The sequence below is a fragment of the Protopterus annectens genome, chromosome 1.part1 (genome assembly GCF_019279795.1).
Source record: "Protopterus annectens isolate FY-2018-M chromosome 1.part1, PAN1.0, whole genome shotgun sequence".
Lineage (NCBI taxonomy): Eukaryota > Metazoa > Chordata > Ceratodontiformes > Protopteridae > Protopterus > Protopterus annectens.
The window spans coordinates 651,830,033-651,852,619 of NC_056726.1; the positions used below are offsets into that span (position 1 = coordinate 651,830,033).

The following is a 22,587-nucleotide window of genomic DNA, read 5'->3' on the forward strand; positions in this document are numbered from 1 at the left end:
AGACCTGTTTGCCTCCCCCTAGAACTACCAGTTGGACATTCTGCACAAGGACTCCCCACAGTCAAGCTTGGAAAGTGGATGCCCTGTCCTTTACCTGGGAAAGCGTCTCTGTTTATGCCTTGTCCCCTCTGCCTCTCCTCTCGAAGGTTCTGATGATCTAACAGGATAAACCAAGGACAATACTGATTGCACTTGACTGGCCACGCCAGCATTGGTGTACCCCCTCTTGTGCAGTATGATACTGCTGGAGCCATGGCACCTACCTCAGACACCTTCCCTGCAATCCCAGCAGGCCGGCCAGGTTCTGCACCCTCAGCTTCAAACCCTGAACCTTGCAGCCTGGCTAATTCCTTGAGCTCTCCAATAGCATCCCTCAATAAGCAGGTGTTCGATGTTATTCTGTAAGCAAGGAGGCCTAGCACTAGAAAATCTTATGCTGAAAAGTGAAAAAGATACTGTTCCTGGAGCCAACTCAGGGGATGGGCACAGTGCCCAAGCTTACCTCATATTCTTCAGTACTTAACAGAAATGCTCCACAAGGGCCTGTCCTCATCAATTAAAAGTCATGCCTCTGCCATTTCAGCACATTATAATACTGAACCAGCCCTCTTCTCTCACCCCTGCTAAAGCAGTTCCTCAGAGGGGCCAAAAATGTAAGACCCGCCAGGCGAGCCCCTACTCCAGCTTGGGACCTTAACTTTGTATTGGAAAAGCTCACTCTCCCTCCTTTTGAGCTAGCTGCAATTGCAGAGTTGAAATTCCTTTCTTGGAAAACAGCCTTCCTTCTAGCCATCACTTCAGCTAGAAGTGTCTGAATTACAGGCGCCCATGACAATGGAGCCCTTCATTATCTTCGATGCAGACAGGGTTTCCCTCAGGACCAATCCTTCCTTTATGCCCAAGGTGGTGTCTAGTGTGGCCCTAAATCATTCCGTTTGCCTACTTTTTTTCCCAAACCCACAAAACAAAGGTGAACGAATACTGCACTCTTTGGACATGCACAGACAACTTAGATTTTATTTTGACAGGTCCAAGCCTCTCAGAAAATCAGAACAGCTGCTAGTTGGCTTTGCTGCAGGTGCAGAGGGGAAGGCCATTTCAAAGCAAACCATTTCTAAATGGATAGCTCATTGCGTTCATTTCTGCTATAAGCACCATGGAAAAATTATCCCACAGGTGATAAGATCACATTCCACCAGGGCTGCATCTACCTCTACAGCCTTCCTCAGAGGTGCCCCTACCACGGACATCCTAGAAGCTGCTACCTGGAGCTCTGTACATACCTTCAAACATTGCCACTTGCCTATTTTTTCTAAATCCAGAGCTAGATGTTCTTCATCTCACATTGCTGCAGTCCTTACACTTGGGTAGTCCGCTGTCCTCGGTCGGCCCGAATATCAAAGTGCAAGGCTGACGTCGGTCAAGGCGCATTTGACTGACATCAGGACGTCAGGGTACAAATGCGCATGACCGACGTCATATCCCCAGTCTTTTTTGCCGCATGGTCCGATGCAGAAGCAGTATTGCAAGTGCCGGTTGGCGTTCTGAAATTTTTCGATTTCGGAGTTTCAGACCGAGTCAAAGTTGGCTAAGTACCCGCTAGAATATTTTAGTTTTTTCTTGCCTCAGTGGTTTACCGGATGTCAGAAAAGTGAATAATTGTATTTCTTGTGGGAAACAGATACCGCATAGAGACTATCATACTTTGTGTATTCCTTGTTTAGGCCTGAGCATGACGTTGTTGGGTGTCGCTTTGTGCTAGATTCAATAAGCGCACTATAAAGAGGAGATTAGATTGTGCCAGGTTAGTCTTCGAAGCGGTGCAATTATAAAATGCCGCCGGATGCTCCGACGCCCGCTTCTTCAAGAAGCGCAAGGACAAAGCAGTTAAGCCTAGGCTAGAAGAACCGTCTGCATCAACGCCGGGTTCTTTAGAGGTGTCGGTGGAGCCGGTGGTTCCACCGGAGGTTTCTTTGGGTTCCCAGGGAGAGACTTTGTTATTGCAGGATGTGGCCTCTCAGGAGGCAGGTCAGGGTGAGGGGCTTCTCAGGTTACTATACTCCTCCCTGCCTAGGGTGGTTAGGCCCTCTCCTTCTGTTTCCAAGGCTTCTCCTAGAGGCAGGCCAGGTTTAGCTTCAGTTGGTGTCACCCTAGTTCTTCTGGAACTGTGCCCAAGAAGCATATGCTTAAAATGGCAGAAGATTTGATTACTTTGATTAGGGGTTCTTTGCCCCCTCCTGATGAGACCTAGGGTGGAGCCTGAGCTAGGGAGTTTTGAGCAGGCTTCGGATGTTTCAGAGTCTTCGGCTGAAGACTTGCAGGAGTACTCTCCTTATTCTGATTTTGATGTGGATGATTCTACTCCTTCTGCTTCTCCTCCTGAGGATTTGTCTTTTTCAGAAACTCTTCATTCCATGAGGGAGCATTTTAAGTGGGAAGGTCAGGACTTCTCTGATTCCAGGAAAAGGCTTAGGGAATTTTTGTTTTTACCCCAGCATAGGCCTTTGGCTATACCTCCTGTTTTGGATGTAGTGGAAGATGTTTTTACAGAGGCTTTTCTTAATCCTGATTCTTTGCCTCCTGCTCCTGTTAAACCGGATAGGTATTACAGGGTGCCTGAAGCTCATAAGTATCTTTTTAAGAGTCCTAGGGCAGACCCAGAAACTGTTAGCCAGGGGCCTAAAGGTGTTAAGGCTTCTGTTGTCAAGAATCCGGTTCCTGCAGATAGAGGCCAGGGCCTTGGATAGATGGGGAAAGAAAGTTTATACTTCTTCCACTCTAGCTATGAGGGCTTTGAATTGCCAGTTTCACATGTTGAAATACCAAAACTATCTCCTTTCACAATTGAAGTCTAAGGTTGATGCTCTGGCGGAAGGTATTGATTGTAAAGAGTTACAAGATTTAGTACATGTTTCTGAACAGGTGGGTAAGCATTCTTTGCAATGTGGTTTTGATGCTGTACAGGCCTCATCTAGGGTGGCTGCCACTGGGTCAGTTCTTTGCAGGCACGCCTGGCTGAGGGATCAAAATTTATCTGACCATGTTAAAACTAGGATTTTAGATGCTCCTTTACAATCTGATGTGTTGTTTGGTTCTCCTGTTGAGGCAGTTTTAAAGAAAATGGAAGACAAGGCTAAGTCTATGCAGACTGTTAAAGATTTTTTGCAGGTTCAGCCTCCAAAGTTTAGTAGAAATTGGCCTGCTAAAGGGTGGACGATCCTTCTTATGATTCCCAGTCTAGGGGTAGATCTAGACGTGGTAGGGGCAGAGCTCAGGGCTCTTTCAGGCCTAGAACAGGATGTTCTCCAGCACAGTCTTCAGGTGAGGGCAGGGGTCAGTCCTTTCGTAAACAGACTCAATGAGCTCCCTTTTCAGCTGCCAGAGCCTTCTCGGCTGGCAGCACCTTTGGGAGGAAGGTTGGCACTTTTCAAAGAAAATTGGAGTTTAATTACCCAAGACAGATGGGTATTGGATATCATACACCACGGTTACAGGTTTTATTTCCATACCTTGCCTCCTTTCAGAGGCATGCCAGACGCTCCTCCTCAACAAAGAATAGAGGCTCACAAGCAAATTTCTCTGTTACTTCAACTAGGGGCCATACAGCCGGTCCCTATGCTAGAAGTGGGCCTAGGATTTTATTCTCGCCTGTTCCTAGTACCAAAGAAGGGGAACACGTGGAGACCAATTTTGGATTTATCTATCCTCAACACTTATCTGGACATTCCCAAGTTCAAAATGTTGACGTTACAACAGCTTTTACCTCTGCTGGGCAAAGATCATTGGATGGTAACTTTGGATCTCAAGGAGGCTTACCTTCATGTTCCTATCAGACTAAGTTGCAGGAAGTATCTGCTGAGCTGGGACTTCTCACTATCAGTTCTCTGCATTGCCCTTTGGCTTATCTACTGCCCAGAGTGTTCACGAAAGTTCTGGCTCCAGTGATAGCTTTCTTCAGGCTAAAAGGAATACAGATCTATCCTTATTTGGACGATTGCCTGATTCTGGCTCAAGGAAGGGAAGAGCTTCTTCATCATTTGGAATATGTGATAGCAGTGCTAAGATGCCTGGGGTATTCTGTGAACGAAATAGTCCAGTCTAGTACCCTCTCAGGACATGTGCTTTCTGGGTGTAAGACTGAATACAGCATCCCAGCTGGCCTTTTTGACCCCGGACAAACAAAAGAATCTTTCCCTTTACTTCCATCAACTTTCTCATCAGTCCGGGCTGACTGCAAGGACAGTCCTTCAAGCCTTAGGGTTCATGGCATCTTGTATTCTGGTGCTTCCCAATGCCAAACTGCATATGAGGAAGCTGCAATGGTATCTCAAAAATGTATGGACACAGCACTGCCAGGATCTGGACACTGTCATTCAAATAATACCTTGCATTCAAAAGGAATTTTTGTGGTGGGCTCAGGAATGTCACCTAAACAAGGGACTCTCTGTGACCCGCCAGAGGCGAGTCAGATTTTAACGACAGATGCCTCAGACAAAGCTTGGGGAGCTCATCTAAATGGAAAGTGGATACAAGACAAGTGGCCTGCCAGACTACAACATCTACATATCAACCTGAAGGAGAGGTTAGCAGTCCAGTTTGCATTAATAGCTTTCAAGGATTTACTTCTTCCAGGGCAGGTGTTGATTCTAACAGACAACACAACTGTCATGTGGTACATCAACAAGCAAGGGGGAACACATTCTTATCCTCTATGCAGGCAAGCAATGATTTTGTGGGAGACTGCTCTCAGTTTACAGCTCAATCTTCAGGCAAGGTTTCTGCCGGGAGCACAGAACTCCTTAGCAGATGTGTTGAGCAGATGAATTATGGATCCCCACGAGTGGAAATTGGATCCTCATGTATTTCAGAAATTGACAGTGTCACGGGGAACTCCAGACATAGATCTGTTCGCTTCTCCACTAAACCATCAGCTGCCAAAGTTTTGCTCGAAAAGGTTTCATCCCACAGCTTGGAAAGTGGATGCTCTTTCTTTCAATTGGAGCAATCTTCATGTGTATGCCTTTCCACCTCTGCCTCTCCTCCCAAAGGTACTTCTAAAGGTCAGACAGGACAAGCCAAGGATGATTTTAATAGCTCCAGATTGGCCTCGACAGCACTGGTACCCATTACTGAGAAGTCTGGTACGGAAGCCTCCATGGCCTTTGCCTTCGATTCCACACCTGTTGTCCCAGGAGGACAGTCATTTGCTCAATGTCAAACTTCACTCTCTTCACCTAACAGCCTGGCGTATTCTGTTTTGAACCATAGAGGGTCTCAACTTCCACAACAAGTTTTGAATGTGATTTTGGAAGCTAGAAGGCCTAGTACAAGGAAAGTGTACGCAGATAAATGGAAGAGATTTTTATTTTGGAGTGCAGCAAAGGATTTTGATGTTTCTGAGCCTAATTTAAGTGTGGCTCTTCAATATCTTACTGAGTTACTGGACAAAGGTTTGTCCTTCTCTTCTATTAAGGTTCATGCTGCAGCAATTTCAGCTCACTATGACTGTGACCCACCATTGTTTTCTCATCCTTTGTTCAAGCAATTTCTTAGAGGGCAAAGAATATAAGACCCCCACGAGAGCTCCTACTCCTGCTTGGGATCTCAATTTTGTGTTGGAGAAACTCACTCTACAACCTTTTGAGCCTGCAGCTACTACTGAGTTGAAATATTTATCATGGAAGACTGCTTTTTGTTGGCCATTACCTCTGCAAGAAGGGTTTCTGAATTACAGGCCCTTATGGCGGTTGAGCCTTTCTTAATTTTCCATAAGGATAGGGTATCTTTACGCACTAATCCTTCCTTTATGCCTAAAGTGGTTTCTAGTGTGGCTTTAAACCAAACTATTCATTTGCCTACTTTTTATGCAAATCCCCAAAATAAAGGGGAAAAGATTTTGCACACTTTAGATGTACACAGGCAGTTGCGATATTATTTGGACAGAACTAAAGGGTTCAGGCAGTCTCAGCAGTTATTTGTTTCTTTTGCTTTGAGTTCTCAGGGCAAGCCTGTGTCAAAACAAACTATTTCTAAGTGGATTGGGTTTTGCATTGCCTTCTGTTATTCCCATCATGGCAAGGAGATTCCAGCTGGGATTAGGCCTCATTCCACTAGGGCTACTGCCACTTGACAGCTTTTTGAGGGGTGGCAACCAAGGATATTTTGGAGGCAGCTACTTGGAGTTCAGTGCATACTTTCTCTAGGCATTATCACCTACCACTTTACTCTAAATCCAGGGCTGGTTTTGCCACTGCTGTTTTGCAGGGCATTTTGGCAGCTCCTGCTTCCTTATAGTTTGGCCATCCTCCCTTATCTCTGCTTTGGGATTCTACCCAAGTGTAAGGACTGCAGCAATGTGAGATGAAAAACATAGTACAGTTTTGTACCTACCATAAATGTAGATGTTCGAAGATCCACATTGCTGCAGTCCAATTTACCCTCCCTCCTTCCCCTCTGTAGTTAGAGGTGGTTGTGTGGGTTGGGTTGTAAATATTGTGTATATTGTATATATTGTACATATAATTAGTGCAAGGGTGGTTGGTTGTTTGCTGTCTTTTGGTTTTGACCTTTATTTTTAGGATCTTCTGACATCTGCGGCAAGAAAAGACTGAGGATATGACGTCGGTCATGCGCATTTGTACCCTGACGTCCTGATGTCAGTCAAATGCGCCTTGACTGACGTCAGCCTTATACTTTGATATTCGGGCCGACCGAGGACAGCGGACTACCAAAGTGTAAGGACTGCAGCAATGTGGATCTTCGAACATCTACATTTATGGTAGGTACAAAACTGTACTTTTTGCCACTGCAGTCTTGCAGGGCTTAATAGCTGGTCGTAATGCTCTCTAAATTACTCCTCCCTTCCTTATCTTTGGGAATCAACCCAAATGTAATGACTGCAACATTGAAACACTAAGAACATAGTACAGTTGTGTACGCTTACCATAAATGTAGATGTTAGTGTTTTCACTGTTGCAGTCCTGGTTACCCTCCCCTCCTGCCCCCTGACTTCTCAACTTCTGGCTCTACCTTCCTCCTTTGGTGTATTTAAGCTTTCTGGTGTATTTGCTTTTTGTTGGAGGTGTAACCTAATATATAATTGCTTCCCATTATGGGGGCACCTGACATCTCGGGCAAGAAAAACTGATGTAATGACATCTGCTGCATGTTTTATACCCCTGACGACCTGACGTCATGGAAGAAGTGACAGCATCCGACGCATGAATCCAAGACTTTGAAATTCAGGCCAGCTGAGGGCTACCTGCAGGCAGATGACCCAAATGTAATGACTGCAACAGTGAATACACTCTAACATTTACATTTATGGTAAGTGTACACAACTGTACTTTTTTCTTTATCCTTTCTACCTCTCCTCTTTATGGCCATTTTTAATGGCAGTGGTATTTACTTTTTACTGGTGGTGTTCCCTACCATGTATTCGTATCCTGTTTGGGGGCTCCTGACATCTGGGACAAGAAAAACTGTTGTAATGGTGTCGGCTTCCTGTTTTATACCCCTGACGTCATGGAAGAAGCGACAGCATCCAACGCAGAAATCCCAAGACTCTGGTATTCAAGCTGACTGAGGGCTACCTGCATGCAGATAACCCAAGTGAGATGACTGCAACGGTGAATACACTCTTGTCATCTACATTTATGTTAAGTGTACACAACTGTACTTTCTCGATCTCCGTATTCTGAAATGGCTTCGGTAAGCCACCGACTACCGATATTCCAAAAAAAAAATAAGGATAAAAACAGACTGCATAGGTCCAAAACTGCTGACGACATTTCCGTTAAGCTAGTCACCAGTTCGCTGATACTCAGTGAGGTGCTTTTGCAGCCCCTGATGGCCGCTTCATTGGATTTGCAGGCCTCTACCGAGAATCATTTGGAGTCCGGTATGCCGCAAGACTCCCAACTATGGAACCTGCGGATGTCTCTACCTTGGATGGGTCCAGAGCAGGCACCGGCTTCTGAGGAAGTTCTTCGCTCTACTGATATTTGACACAGACTACTTTTGCATCTTCAATTCTATCTAAAACTAGAGTTTCTAAGGCCAAGAGTACGAGCTATGCCTAAACAAACGATGACCCAAACTCAAGCACCTGCTTCCTTGCCACAGCATCAAATGCTTAAAATGGCAGAATACCTTATGCTAATTAGGGGAAGCCAGTCTTCCCCTGCTAAGAGAACCTGTCCCCTGCAGCTTTGTCAGACTAAGAGTCCGACTCTGTGGTATCTGATTATGAAGATGCCTTTTTCTGCTTATGAGGATTCTGATGCAGAGGAATCAATTCCCTCTGCTTCTCCACCAGAGGATTTTTCTTTTGGTGAAACCTTACATACTTTAAGAGAGCATTTCCACTGGGAATGTCAAGACTATCCTCCGTCCAAAAAGAGGCTCAGAATTTCTAGATTTGCCACAACATAGGCCTTTGGCAATACCCCCAGTCCTGGATGCTGTGGATGTCTTTATGGAATCCAGTCTAACTCCTGATACTTTATCCCTGCTCCTAGGAAACCAGACAGGTACTATAGAGTTCCTGACTCTCTCAAATTCCTTTTCAAATATCCCACTGCTGACCCAGAAGTCATCTCCCAGGGGCCTGAAGGTATCAAAGCAACTACAGCTAAGAATCCCACCCCTTTGGACAGGGATTCCCGAGCTTTAGACCGATAGGGTAAGAAAGTATACACCTCTGCAACCCCCGCCATTATGGCTTTGAATTGCCAGTTTCACGTGCTAAAGTGCCAGTAACATATCATGGAACTTATTAAGCAAAAATTAGCTACCTTTACAGACTGTGCAGACAAAGAATTACAAGAGCTTATGCATTCTGCAAGCCAAGTCAACAAGCATACTTTGCAATGTAGCTTTGATGCCCTAAAAGCATCTTGCAGGGCAGCAATCACTGGTTCTGTACTGAGAAGGCATGCTTTGCTTAAGGAGCAGACCTTGCCAGACAATGTCAAATCAAAATTACTAGATGCTCCTTTGAACAAGGACAGTATGGCACCAAAGCAGAAGAGGTTCTTAAAGATGGAAGAAAAAGCTAAATATATGCAGACAGGCAAAGAATTCTTGCAAGTACAGACACCTAGATTCAGTAGGCATTGCCTCTTGAAGCATTGGTCCTTTCCAGCCACCTCTAGGCCATCTCAAACTAGACCCAGGGGAAACAGACCCCCCCCCCCCAGACTACAGTTTCAAGGTATGCAGAGATCTAAGCAATGGAGTGCCTCCACTTCAAAAACTGAGTGCTAAGCCACCCCCTTACGGAAAGAATTCACAATGACTTAACTCCACTCCCCACCTCTGCCCAACTGCTCATGCCCCTAGGAGGAAAACTTGTCCATCATGCAAAAAACTGGACTTCCATCACGTAAGACCGATAGGTCCTCATCATTGTATCCCAGGGGTACAAATTTTACTTCCACACACTGCCAACCCCAAAAGGGTTCCCAGACCTTCCTCCAAACCAGTTGGCAGAGGCACAAAACCAAGTTCAATCCCTGCTCTCGCCATAAGGGCTATTCAACCAGTTCCTGCAGAACAGATAGGTCAAGGGTTCTATTCCAGACTTTTCCTGGTATCCAGAAAAGAGGGCACCTGGTGCCCAATCCTAGATCTTTCCATTCTCGGGGCAGAATCTATGCATTATCAGTTCTCCGCACTTATCCACTGCTCCCAGAGTATTCACAAAATGCCTGGCTCCAGCCATTGCCTACTGCAGAGAAAAATTCAAATTTACCCGTAGTTGGACGACTGATTCAGGCAGACAGGAATATTGTTGCAGCACCTGACATTTGTAAAAAAAAAAAAAAAAAAAAAAAACTTCTAATCTCCCTGGGGTACACTATCAATGAAAAGAAATCAAAACTAGCCCCCAGCCAAAAGGTTATATTCCTGGGAGCAAGCTTGGACACAGCATCCCAGATGGCATTCCTTACTCCAGAACAACAAGCCTATCTGACAGGCTACTTCACTCAAATGGCCACCAGAACCCAGCTATCCGCAAGGAAAATCCTGCAGGCCCTTGGGTTCATTGCCTCTTGCATACTACTAATTCCATGTCTCAGACTGCGTATGAGGAAACTTCAATGGTACTTAATGTCTTTGGGTACAACATTCTCAGGACCTGGAAGCTGTCATTCCTATCATACCTTGTCTAAGGACACAGTTTCTTTGGTGGGCAGCAGCATGCAACCACAGTAAGGGACTTCCCTTTACTCAACCCCACACCGCCCAGACCCTAACCACAGACGCATCAGACTATGTCTGGGGGACACGCCTGGGCGACAAGTGCTTCAGGGCCACTGGAGCCCAAGACAAGTTCATCTGCACATCAACCAAAACGAGATGATAGCTGTTCAGCATGCTATAACAGCTTTCAGATCCCTACTCTCACCAGGACCTCTGCTAATAAAAACAGAACACCACAGTTATGTGGTACATCAACAAGCAGGGGGAACCCACTCTTACCCACTCTGCAGGCTAACCATGGCCTGAAACACGGCCTTGGACATGCAGGTCTATCTGCAAACTCCATTCCTGCCAGGCAAATAAAACTCACTGGCAGACTACTTAAGCAGAAATCTCGGTAGACCCACACGAGTGGCAATTAGAGCCCAGCACCTTTAGCCTTGTGATTCAGAAATGGGGGGACCCCAGAGGTAGATCTTTGCCTCCACCTGCAGTCACCAGCTCAGAAAATTCTGCATCAGGACACCTCACAGCAGAGCCTGGAAAGTGGATGCCCTATCCTTCCAGTGGGTAAACCTCTCAATCTGTGCATTTCCCCCTCTGCCCCTTTTCTCAAGAATATTGCTGAAGATAGGACAGGAGAGACTGGCCACACCAGCACTGGTACCCATTACTGCGCAACCTGTTACCGGTGCCAGCCTGGCACCTACCCCAGAGCCCAACCCTCCTTGCACAGCAGGGGGGCAGATCTTGCATCCACAACTGCAAACCCGGAGTCTTACAAGCCTGGATTATCCCTTGAATTCTCCCCCAGTGACCTGCCTAAGCAAGCAGGTGCTGGATGTCATTCTGGAAGCCAGAAGACCCAGTACAAGGAAATCCTATGCTGATAAGTGGAAAAGGTATTGCTCCTGGATTCAGTCTAAAGGAGAGGACACAACTCTGCCCTCCCTACCTCTAATCCTGGACTATTTAGCAGATTTACTCCACAGAGGCCTATCCTTCTCAATTAAGATCCATGCTTCTGCCATCTCTGCTCATTACAACACTGAGCCCCCACCCCTCTTCTCTCATCCTCTCAAACAATTCCTGAGGGGGACAAACAACTTAAGGCCACCAAGGGAGCACCCCCCCCCCCTGCTTGGGACCTTACCTTTGTACTGGAAAAGCTCACACTACCCCCTTTTGAGCCTGCAGCGTCAACAGAGTTAAAATTTCTTTCTTGGAAAACAGCATTGCTTCTGGCCCTTACTTCAGCTAGAAAAGTGTCTGAGCTACAAGCACTGATGGCTGCGGAACCTTTCATTATTTTTCATGCTAGCAGGGTTTCCCTCAGGAGTAATCCTTCCTTTATGCCTAAAGTGGTGTCGAGTGTGGCTCTCAACCAATCTATTCACTTGCCAGTCTTCTTCCCTAATCCTCAGAATAAAGGGGAAAGAATCCTGCACTCCTTGGGCGTGCACAGACAGCTCAGATTTTACCTGGATTAGGACTAAGCCCTTCAGGAAATCTGACCAGTTAGTACTCAGTTTTGCACCAGGGGCAGAGGGCAAGTCTATTTCCAAATGGATAGCACACTGTATCCATTTCTGCTAAAAACACCATGGGAAACCAACCCCTCAGGGGGGGTCAGAACACATTCCACTAGGGCAGCTTCGACCTCTGCAGCATTCCTCAGGGAGTCCCTACCAGGGACATTCTGGAGGTTGCTACATAGAGTTCTGTACACACCTTCACCAAGCATTACCCACCTTGTCTGTATTTTCCAAATCCAGGGCGAATTTTGCAACTGCAGTCCTGCAGGGCATACTAGCCAGCCCAAACTCATCTTGACTGCCTCCACCCTTTCTACAGCTTTGAGAATCAACCCAATTGTGATGACTGCAACAGTGAAACATGAAGAACATAGTACAGTTATGTGCACTTACCATAAATGTAGATGTTAGTGTATTCACTGTTGCAGTCCTGGTTACCCTCCCTCCAGCCCCCTTCTGTGTCTCTCCTCTCTGTGTATATTTCTCACCCCTTGCAAGGGGTACTGATATTGGTATTTACTTTTTACTGGTGGTGATTTTCCCACCATAGCTTAGCTCCCTATTGGGGGACTGCTGACATTTGCGGCAAGAAAAACTGATGTAATGGTGTTGGCTGCCTGTTTTTATACCCCTGCCGTCAGTCCTGGAGTGACAGCAACCGACGCAGAAATACTAAGTATCTGGTATTCCGGCTGACTGAGGGGCTACCTGGAGGCAGATAACCCAAGTGTGATGACTGCAACAGTGAATACACTCTAACATCTACATTTATGATAAGTGCACACAACTGTAGTTTCTCCAGAAAATCCAAGCCTTGTTTTGTTTAAAAAAAAAAAAAAGTTTTAGATTGCTGGCAGTTGCAGAACAAGCAATTAAGTAACGTACCAAGTTTGGAAACCGTGTACAACAAACTTTCTTGTATTGCATTTCAACAGTCTAACATTCAGTGTAAGGATTACCTTCTCTCTCTTAAAAAAAAAAAAAAAAAAAAAAAAATTCAAATCTCACTGCCTGCTGTTTCAATGCCTGTGTAGTTATGTAAAATATTTCCATCTATTTTCATGTGTTGTAAGTTATGCACAACTCCATAGTAGTCGGTGTTAGCTCAATATCTAAAGTTGAATATTTTCTTAAAAAATTGCATTTAACTGTACTTTGTTTTTTTATGTAACTAATAGCTCATACAAATAACATTGCTATCTATGATACTTTTCCATGTGTATAGTTTCAGTACATTAGTTTCTCCATGTTAGATAACTACAGTGCTGTAATTGTGATTCAGACCTCTTATATATTTTATAGTATGTTGAATTTGTTTTTTTACGTACTGTTGACATTTTCTTTTGTATTACCTAGTATGTGCTGCCTGTTGTAAACTTTTTTGTAAGATATCTACAGAAATGTAGAGCATTACTGTAGATTTTCATTCATCTTATCTTGGGGCGTACCTCTCCTTAGATTGCCTTTGAAAATGGGCTTGGCTTAGTATGTTTAACCTGGCAAAGAACATCTGAATAAGTAAAATTCTGCTTCTTTAAAAGACTAGCTCTACAGGTAAGAGCAGAGTATGTTAGCCACTGTTTCAGGCATGGTAATCAGTTTAGTTGTCCCCCTGCACCATGCCATTTTTGTATTTCACATTTACGTATGACCATAAACCCAGCCCTGTTTAGTTTTTAAAAGTGCATTTTTTTCCAGACTGACTGATTGTTTGTGCTGCCAGTTTTCTTGGGAGCTCTTGCCATGTCTTCACCTCACACCACAAATGCTCAGAACACAGCTTTTTCTGAGTGCTGTACAGGAGTGATCAGTCACACTTCCACTTCAGGGTGACTTGCTGAAATTACTGAAGATCTTGATACTTTACAGTATTGCTACCCCTCAACAATACAGATAGTCATTGCTTTACCTTCTCTGCAGTGTACACAGTCCATTTTGCATTCGTAGAATTTAAAAAAAAAAAAAAATCAAAATGAGCAGTGCACTTACTTTTCAGAAATCACAGAGCCACCTAATGTGCATTCTGCCTCAGCAGTTGCACCTGAAGTTGTCACAGCTGTACTCTGCAGCCTTCTCTGTGGAAGTGTGCACAACTGGAACAAGAATAGCCCCCAAGTTTAGAAGATGACTTGCATATAGTAACAAGACGTGGATTGGCTAACTATGACCTGCTTTGGGAGAGGTATGATGGCATGCTAATGAATAGTATGATGTCTCGTATGTGTTTTAGTCTTTCATTCTTTTTAATGAGAAATTGTAAGGTATTTTAATACATGTAACTGGCTAATAAATTGCACTTAGTGCGCTTAAGATGGATTTTTTTACCTATGCCAATGTTTGTAATATAAATAGATTTTATATATGTGTGTGTAATTGTGTATATATTTTGTGTATGTATATATATATATATAAAATACATGCACACAAAGTAACACTATAGTCGAAAGGTTATTTATTAATACAGAGCCAAATTATTAGCACTTTAATTCCTTGCCTGTGAAAGAATATTTTTAAATATGTATCTGAATGCAGGTTTTTCTGTTACATGAGTTTAAGCCCCCAACCGTATCAAGTTATTCTTTCCATGAATGAAGAGTGGAGGACTTCTTCCTTTCTTGATACTTACACAGACACACCTTCCCGTAGTGCAAGTTAGTCTAATTACTACATGAAAAGGGTTGCACTAGAAGAGGGAGTGCTCCCATTACCATGGCTAAACACTTTCATAGGGAACAGACTCTTGAATGTAATCCGCCCCAAATTGTAGTGAGATAATAGTAAAAGGAACTTTTGAGTGTGGTGTGTTGGACTGGAAAACTGAGGAAGTGGACCTGGAGTTGAGGATGAAGCGGCAGTCTAGGCAGGTAAATTAAAAAAAAAAATAATAGTGCCACTGAAAGTGTGGTTCAGGGAAGCCAAAAATAAGTAATGATCCGAGAGGGTGGTATGGTTCTAGGTAGCCAGAGTTAGTCATCTGTACCGTCCTTTTCACTTCTGAAGCAGGTTTTTAGACAGCAGTGTAATGGACAAAAATTGTATTAGAAACACATTTATCTGTAACTGAAATAAATGGGGAAGCACTGTTTATAGTTCTGTAAATTTTTAGCACGTGTGTTGCCATGGTCTTTGTACAGAAATAACTTGCAGCCTGAAATTCAGGGGTTAAAGACTTGCTGATGGTAATAAATTTTGCTTCAGCCTAAAATTCTAGTCCCTTTGTGACATTGAATTCATAGTTTATTACAGCTGTCTTCCACCGCATTCATATGCCGACTTGCTGTGCAATTTGTATATATTGAATGTGGCCCAGATTAAATCTCATGTATACTATAAGAACGTTCAGTTAACTCTGTAAAAGTGAGGTAGGAAACTTGTAAATTAGTGTATATCTTCTTTTAAGACTTGAGCAGTTCCAGTGGTATGTAACATTGTAAATTCTTTGCCATGAAATTAAGTTGCGATGTATATGTAATTCTGTTATGAAGTGAACTATGCGATTTCTATGTAATTGAGCTGTATGCACTCTGTTTGTGGCTTAATAGGGTTCAAGGATCAGTTCACCAATCAAGTTAATACGCACATGAATAAATACACAAGGTTCTTGGTCTTGCAGAAATTTGTTCTAGCGTTTCTTATCTTCTCATTTGTTACATACAGGAGGTAGAAGAGGATGATCCAGTACCTGAAATTCGCAGAGATCACTTTGAAGAAGCAATGCGTTTTGCACGGCGTTCTGTCAGTGACAATGATATCCGAAAGTATGAAATGTTTGCACAGACCTTACAGCAAAGCCGTGGATTTGGCAGCTTCAGGTATGACCTCTGCTTTAGATTTTGCTGCATACTTAGTTATATCAACCAAAATAGTAATTTTCTTTAATCAAGCCTCACTGCATCCATCAATAAATTAGAAAACTAACCTTGCCTTCCATTGTGTTATTCCACTCTGTAATAAGTAAATGGCTAAACGTATTAAACCCAAGGGATGACTGGGTGCAGGTTGGAGTCTATATCCTGAACTCCTCTGTCCTTGCAGTACTGTCCTCTTGATAGCAAATGAGTGCATTTGTTTGTTCGGCTTCTCCTCTGACAATGCATCTAAGACTTTTTTGTAGGTTTGTGCATAACCCTACACCTTGGTGAAAGCCTACAGCAGGGTCATTTCCTTAGGATGAGGATTGCATTTATTGGAAGCAGTGCTATCATATGCAAGCTCAAACAGGGTTTTTATATGGCTGTAACCAGTATCTCTTGGGTGGCTTTTCATAATCTCCACAAGTGCTGCTTTTGCACAAGTGCACATAACGTTTTGCCACATATGCTAGCCCTTGGTGTGAGTGACGCAAAGCTATGCAGAGTGGTGGTGCTAGGATCAGACTACAAGTGATAAACCTCCATTCCGGTTGGTGTTGCCAGTGCAGTGAGAGACAGCTTCTCTTCTCCTAGGGTGGGTGTGACAGTATCAGCCAACTTTCTACCATGCTGTCTTGCCTAGGTCTTTCAGCATTGCCTCTGAACACTGGTTGTAATCAGGGCTTCATGTACTGGCCCAATGCCACTATGGCAACACCTTCTGTATTGGCACATGAGTAGATATGTTGAAGGCCTTTGCCATCATTCCTGTACCCAAAATAACCTAACCCTGCCTGCTGTGCACACCACTGCCACATGTCCATATTTGCATTTATAGCACAATGTGGTTAACACCACAGTACTGGTTGACCTGGTTAAAGCTTAATTTGGCATGTATTATTTAGATCATAAATGACTGGCAATACTCTTCTCTGGTTCCAGTAATGGCTTGGAGGTTGTAACATAAGTGTACTCTTCAAATCCTGTATCACCCAGCCTCCCCTCCCCCATGCTTCTACCTTCTGGTGTCTGTCCACTTTTAGCTTTGCTCTTTTTTCACTTAATATTTCCAGTATGCTGACAATTTATAGTCAACTTCCTTATGCTGAGAGCTTTTTCTGGTTCTCCAGTTTGGTGTTTGACATCTTGAAAGACCTCTCTTACAATGTAACCCTTATAAAAATGACTAGGTTCATAGGAGTTTACTAGGCTAATGACCTTGGGGCCTTTACAGTACTAGCCATGTAAAAACCCAAATACCCTTATTAACCAAGTTTAGACGGTTAAGTGATACTGTGATCAGTACTGATTGCCCATGTCCATGAGGGACATAGGTGCCACCCCCCAGGATGAATTTACGGTCACCCATCCAGTTGTCAAAGTTGTGCTTGGTCATTGAGGAGCTCTGCTTCACATGAAGTGGGAGCTTATTCCAGAGGAGCGGCAATTGCTGGGAGAGATCAGAGTCCATTATGTCCTGTTGATGTCACAGGCTAGGTTGAGTTTTCTGGAGCGATTTGTTCTTTTCCCATTTGATTTGCGAATGTGCAAGATTCTCATTAGGGTGTGGTCCGAGACCACTGTGTAGGTCAGGCACAGGTCGCCTCTCAGTAGCCTTTATGATGCAGAGTACAGTGACAGGGCTTTTAGTCTTTCCATTTATGTCATGGTTTGGAGGCCCTGGATTTTCTTGGTAAGAAAACTCTGGTCTCTCCAGTTGCTGCAGGTGTCTAGTGAGGTACATACAGAAGGGAGCATTGTACTCTTAGTGGTCTGGTAAGGATAAAGTACAGTGGAGCTGTAACCTCCCTAGTCTTGGATGCAATGATCTTATTTATGAGATGCCCAGTGTAGATTGCTTTTCTTACCATTAGGCACATGGTGATTGAATTTATAGAATGTTGTCAACCTGTGTTTCCTAGATGTTCATGTTTCACTGTTGCAGTCATTTCATTTGGATAATCTGCTGGCATGTTGCCCTCAGCCTGATTAACAAAGTCTTGGGTCCTGCGTCGGTTGCTGTCCCTTCCATGACGGCAGGTCGTCAGGGGTATAAAACATGCAGCTGACGCCATTACATCAATCTTTCTTGCCGCGTGGTGCCCGAAGCAGAAGCAGTTCGCAAGTGCCAGTCTGCCGACTCCTGAAATTTTCGTTTTCGAGTTTCAGAACTGAAGATGTTAAGTTGTCTATCTCGCCTTCATACTTGCTGGTTTGGTTCGGAGCCGATTCTCTGCTCCGACTCTGCCATCTACTAAAGCTCGAGAGCTATTTACTGGCTCGAGGCCTCTCCTTATCCCACAATGCTTGGTGCTAGGTACCCAGATCTCGTTTGCTGCTTCAGCTACGAGGTTGCGCTTTTACTGGCCCAGGTCGTATTAATCCTTTTTTTTTTTGTATTACTAGCTAATATTTACCTTGTATTTTTTCTTGTATATAGATTCTTTCCCTTGTAGTGTAGTTAGACTGTGTATCCCCTAGTTTGTCCCACTAAGGAAACTCGTTTTCTGTTAGAGTTTCTACCCTTCCCCCCTTGTTTCTCTCTATTAGTGGCTACCCCCCCCTTGTTTCTCTCTATTAGTGGCTACCCCCCCCTTGTTTCTCTCTATTAGTGGCTAACCCCACCCTTGTACCTATAGGAGTAGTGTTTAGCCTTGTAGTATTTGTATATTTTTATTAAGGATAGTTAAGTGTGTGTGATAGTTTTTTGTGGTTATTATTGTTAGCTTAAGTGCGGGTGTGTGTTTCTGTGTGCCTTGTTTAAGCACTAGTTTAATTTTTCTCTCTTTAGCATCCCCGGGCCAGTATATCCAAGGATACTAAAGTTTCAGGCATCAAGAAGTGTGACTCGTGCTGTCAGAAGATGTCTCTGACACACACACACTTCTTGTGTTTATTGCTTGGGTTCCCTACACCTGCAGGACTGCTGCTCAGTCTGTCATGCCTTCAGCCCGAGAGTCCTGCAGGAGCGTAGGAACAAGCTTTTTTTTGAGAGGCTTACTTAAGCCAGAGGGATCCCCGGCGAAGCCTCAGTCGGGGAAATCCTCAAAGCCCGCCAAGCTGTCGGCTCCCAGTTCGGAGCAGTCGCCGGGCTGAACATCTGCCTCCTCTTCAACTCCGGCTGGAGCCAACATCCCTAGACCTCAATCGGCTCCGACTTAGTGTCGGAACAGTCGTTGGGCCGAAAACGTTCTAGGTCCCCTTCCCTAGAATCTGTTCGTTCGGCTCAGAGGTCACCGTTGCTTCAGTCGGAACGAAGCCATAGGTCCCACTCCTCTCGGTCCTCCAGGTTATCTGATCATGATTTGGAGAGGGTGGTTAGTAGGCTCCTTAAATCACAGGCCCTGGCCAAAGTGTTAACCAGCCCTTCTCAACAGACTGTGGCTGTCCCGGTGTCTTCAGCAGTTCCTTCTCCGACTCCCCTTTGTGTTCAGAGCCGGAGCTGGTTTGGGCTCGAATCTTGGAAACTGAGCCGATACCACATATTTCAGCTCCTTCGTCTGCTCCGATCTCTTCATTGGTTCCTTCCTTGGAGGGATCCCTGCGCCGGGACTCCCTTGTCTGCTCCGAGGTGGCGAGTGGCATTGGACCCTTGTCCGACCCCGTTCTCCCTCTCTGGGCTTCGGCGCAGGTGAGCTTGGCCCCGACATCGGCCTCTGAGCCGTCCCTCTCGGTGCCTGGAGGGGTTCACGTCTCTTCGGAGCGGGGACCCTCTGCTCTGCCTGATTTGGGGGTGCCTTCAAGGTCATGAGCGTGCTGACTCCTGAGTCGGCTCCTCTATCTGCCCCTTCGGCTCCTCCACCCATGGTGCCTGCATCGGTTTCTGTCCACCCTCCTGACCCCAAGCGTGGAGAACAGATGCTCCAGGTCGCCCCATTGGGCGTATCTTTCTCTTCCAAGGCCTCCCCTGATTATTCAGAGGAGCCCCCTTGGAAGAGAAAATGTAAGAGGAAACATGTCGACTCCCCCGAGTCAGTCACGTCTGATACCGACTTGGAGGATTCGGAAGGGTCCCCAAGATCCCCCTCTGAGGATGTCTTTTTCTGACATCCTAGAGATCCTTAAGCAGAGGGGGAACTGGACTGCCCTTGACCCTTCCGAGGACGAGTCGGTATACCTGGACGCATTTGGTTCTCGCCCTTCCACCCGCTCATGGAAGTAGTGGCTCTAAGGGCGTGGTCAGCCCCGGGCACAGTGGAACCCAACTCCCCACAGGCCAATTAAGTTCATTACAGCTCCACCCAACAAACAATTTTTGACAAAGTGTCCCCGTTGATGCCATGGTGTTGGCAGCAGCCACTAAGGAGTTGGCTGACCCTTTGGTGCCTGTCCATCCACCTAATAGAGTCTAGGACAATGGACAGGTACGGGAAGCGGATGTTTTCCTCAGCGACATTTTCCATGCGGTCGCTGAATTGTCTGTGCCATTTCACCCGCCTTCAAAGGGATCTTCTCAAGGAACTGGGTGATACCCTTCAGGATCCATTAGCTGCGGGGGCTCAGGATACGATTAACTCCCAGCTGGCGACCCTTAACTCTATCGTCAATTCCTCCATACGACTAATTTCTTATGCAGCCGATGGGGCGAGTAGGGCCGCAGGTACAGGCGTGGCTTTGAGAAGACATGCCTGGATGCGATTAACTTTGCTGACCCCTTTAAGGCTTCCTTCACCAGTACCCCCTTCGATGGTTCGGCTCTGTTTGGACCACAGGTGAAGGATACCCTTACCAGGTGTGAGCAGGAAGGCAAGACTCTCTCTGCCATGGGAGTCCGTTTTTCTACTCCCTCTAGACCATACCCTAAAGGTCAGAAGAGAGGGAAAATGTGGTTTCGGAAACCCCAGGGAGTCGTGCCTGACACGTGGCGAGTTTCCCTCCAGGGGCAGGGAAGGGAACAATAATAGACGCCGCCTGAGGGGCAGAGGGGGTCCACAAAATCAGGGTAGTAGAGAATCTTTCTCTGACAAACCCTTTCAGCACCCCTGAGGGGCTGCCCAACTGTCCACCTTCGGAGGCAGTCAGTGGAAGATTGTCACTGTACCCAGAAGCCTGGCAACTCCTCACACAAGACAAATGGGTACGGTCTATCATATCAAAGGGTTACAAAATCCCCTTTGTCCACACCCCTGTACAAACAACCAAGTCCCTTCCAGATGTTCCACCCGGTCTAAGGGAACAAGCAGTGCCAGAAATTTCAAAACTGCTAGAAAAAAGGGCCATCCAGCCAGTCCCAGCAGACCAGCAAGGATCCGGAATTTACTCCAAGTTCTTTTTGGTACTAAAAAAGACGGGGGACTGGAGACCCATTTTGGATCTCAGCAGGTTAAACAAATCTGTTCAAAGAACGAAGTTCCAGATGGTCACGCTTCAGTCCATTCTACCCTTTTTGGGTCAGGACAATTGGATGTGCTCCATAGACCTTCAGGATGCGTACTACCATATCAAAATGGACAAGCACTCCAGAAGGTTTCTCCGCTTCGGCTGGGAGCCAGTCACGATCAATTCAGAGCCCTGCCCTTTGGTCTCACCACAGCCCCCCAGGGTGTTCACCAAATGCATGGCAGTGGTTATGGCTCACCTGAGACGGCGAGGATTCCAGGTGTTTCCATATCTAGATGACTGGCTCCTTACTGCTTCCACCAGGCATCAGCTACTGCGAGCCAGGGATTATACCATCCAAACTTGCTCCAAGCTTGGTATCTCAATAAATTTCGAAAAGTCTGCATTGTCGCCTTGTCAGTCTATAACCTTTATAGGTGCAAGATTAAATACAAAAGAGCCGTCTGCAAAACTTTTTGTAGAAAGAGCGTCAGACATTCGCCGACATGTGCAGGTCTTACTACAGTGCAAGAGGATTCAGGCCAGATTTGTACTAAAAACCTTGGGTCTCATGGCAGCAGCAATCATACTAGTTCTCCTGGCTCATTTTCACATGCGGATTCTTCAGTGGATGCTCTTTTCAACGACTTCCGATGTCTCACATCATAATAATCACTCAATCATGCAAAGACCACCTGGCTTGGTGGATGGTCTCCCCTCTAGTACTCCAGGGCAGACCGTTTGATCATCGTGCATACAGCTGCAGTCATAACAGATGGGTTCTCCTGCCGTCAGGCGGGTCCTCGGTCAGCCGAATTCCAAAGTCTAGGACCGGCGTCGGTTGTCGTCGCTTCTTCCCTGACGTCAGTGCGCCAGGGGTATAAAAGAACCAGCCAACGCCATTTTCTCCAGTCTTTCTTGCCGCGCGGTGCCAGAAGCAGTTCGCAAGTACCGGTCGGCCAGCTCCTGAAATTACGAAAATTTTGCAACCGAAGTCGTCTTGAAAGCTAAGTACCCCGTCGGGGAAACTTTTCTTGCCTCAGACCGATGTCAGGCAAAGTTAATAATTGTATTTCTTGTGGGAAGCAAATACCGCATAAGGATTTTCATTCCCTCTGCATTCCTTGCTTAGGCCCAGACCACGACGTCTCAGTCTGTCGTTTTTGTGCTACATTCAACAAACGCACCATTAAGCGTCGGGCGGAGTTCGCCCAGCACTATTTTGGCAAAAAATGTAACTATATTATGTCGTCGGATACTCCGACTCCAGTTTTGTCTAAAAAACGCAAAGATAAGGACCGACACCACGCCAAAGCCGACTACAGGTGGTCTGGTTCTCAGCGAGGTGCCTACGCAGCCCCTGCCTACCGATGATGCTTCATTGGCGGTGTCTTCTGTGCCCGAGGTCACCGGCTCCTTGGCCTACACCCTGACTACAGATACCGAAGCCACTCTTGGTGGTGAATCTCAAAATGTAGACAGGTCTGCCTCCTCTCAAGGTGTCTTCAGACCTTCCTCTTCTTTTTCTATCAAGGCTTTCACTAAGTCTAAAGCAGCCATGCATTCTAAGAGACAAGCTCCACAGGGCCCTTCTCCAGGCCCCATGCCTAAAAAACAGATGCTTAAAATGGCTGAGGATTTGATTACTCTTATCAGGGGTTCTCAACCCCGGACAA

The 22,587-nt window shown here is 45.6% G+C and overlaps 1 protein-coding gene across 1 annotated transcript in view; it reads left to right on the forward strand.

The window, feature by feature from the left end:
• The window catches only part of LOC122806732 (valosin containing protein), a 1,741,209-nt gene that overhangs the window by 1,574,685 nt on the left and 143,937 nt on the right, over positions 1-22,587 (forward strand). The window contains exon 16 of the mRNA XM_044077401.1: positions 15,399-15,553. Within this exon, the coding sequence (XP_043933336.1) occupies positions 15,399-15,553 (155 nt within the window). The remainder of the gene's footprint in view (positions 1-15,398; positions 15,554-22,587) is intronic.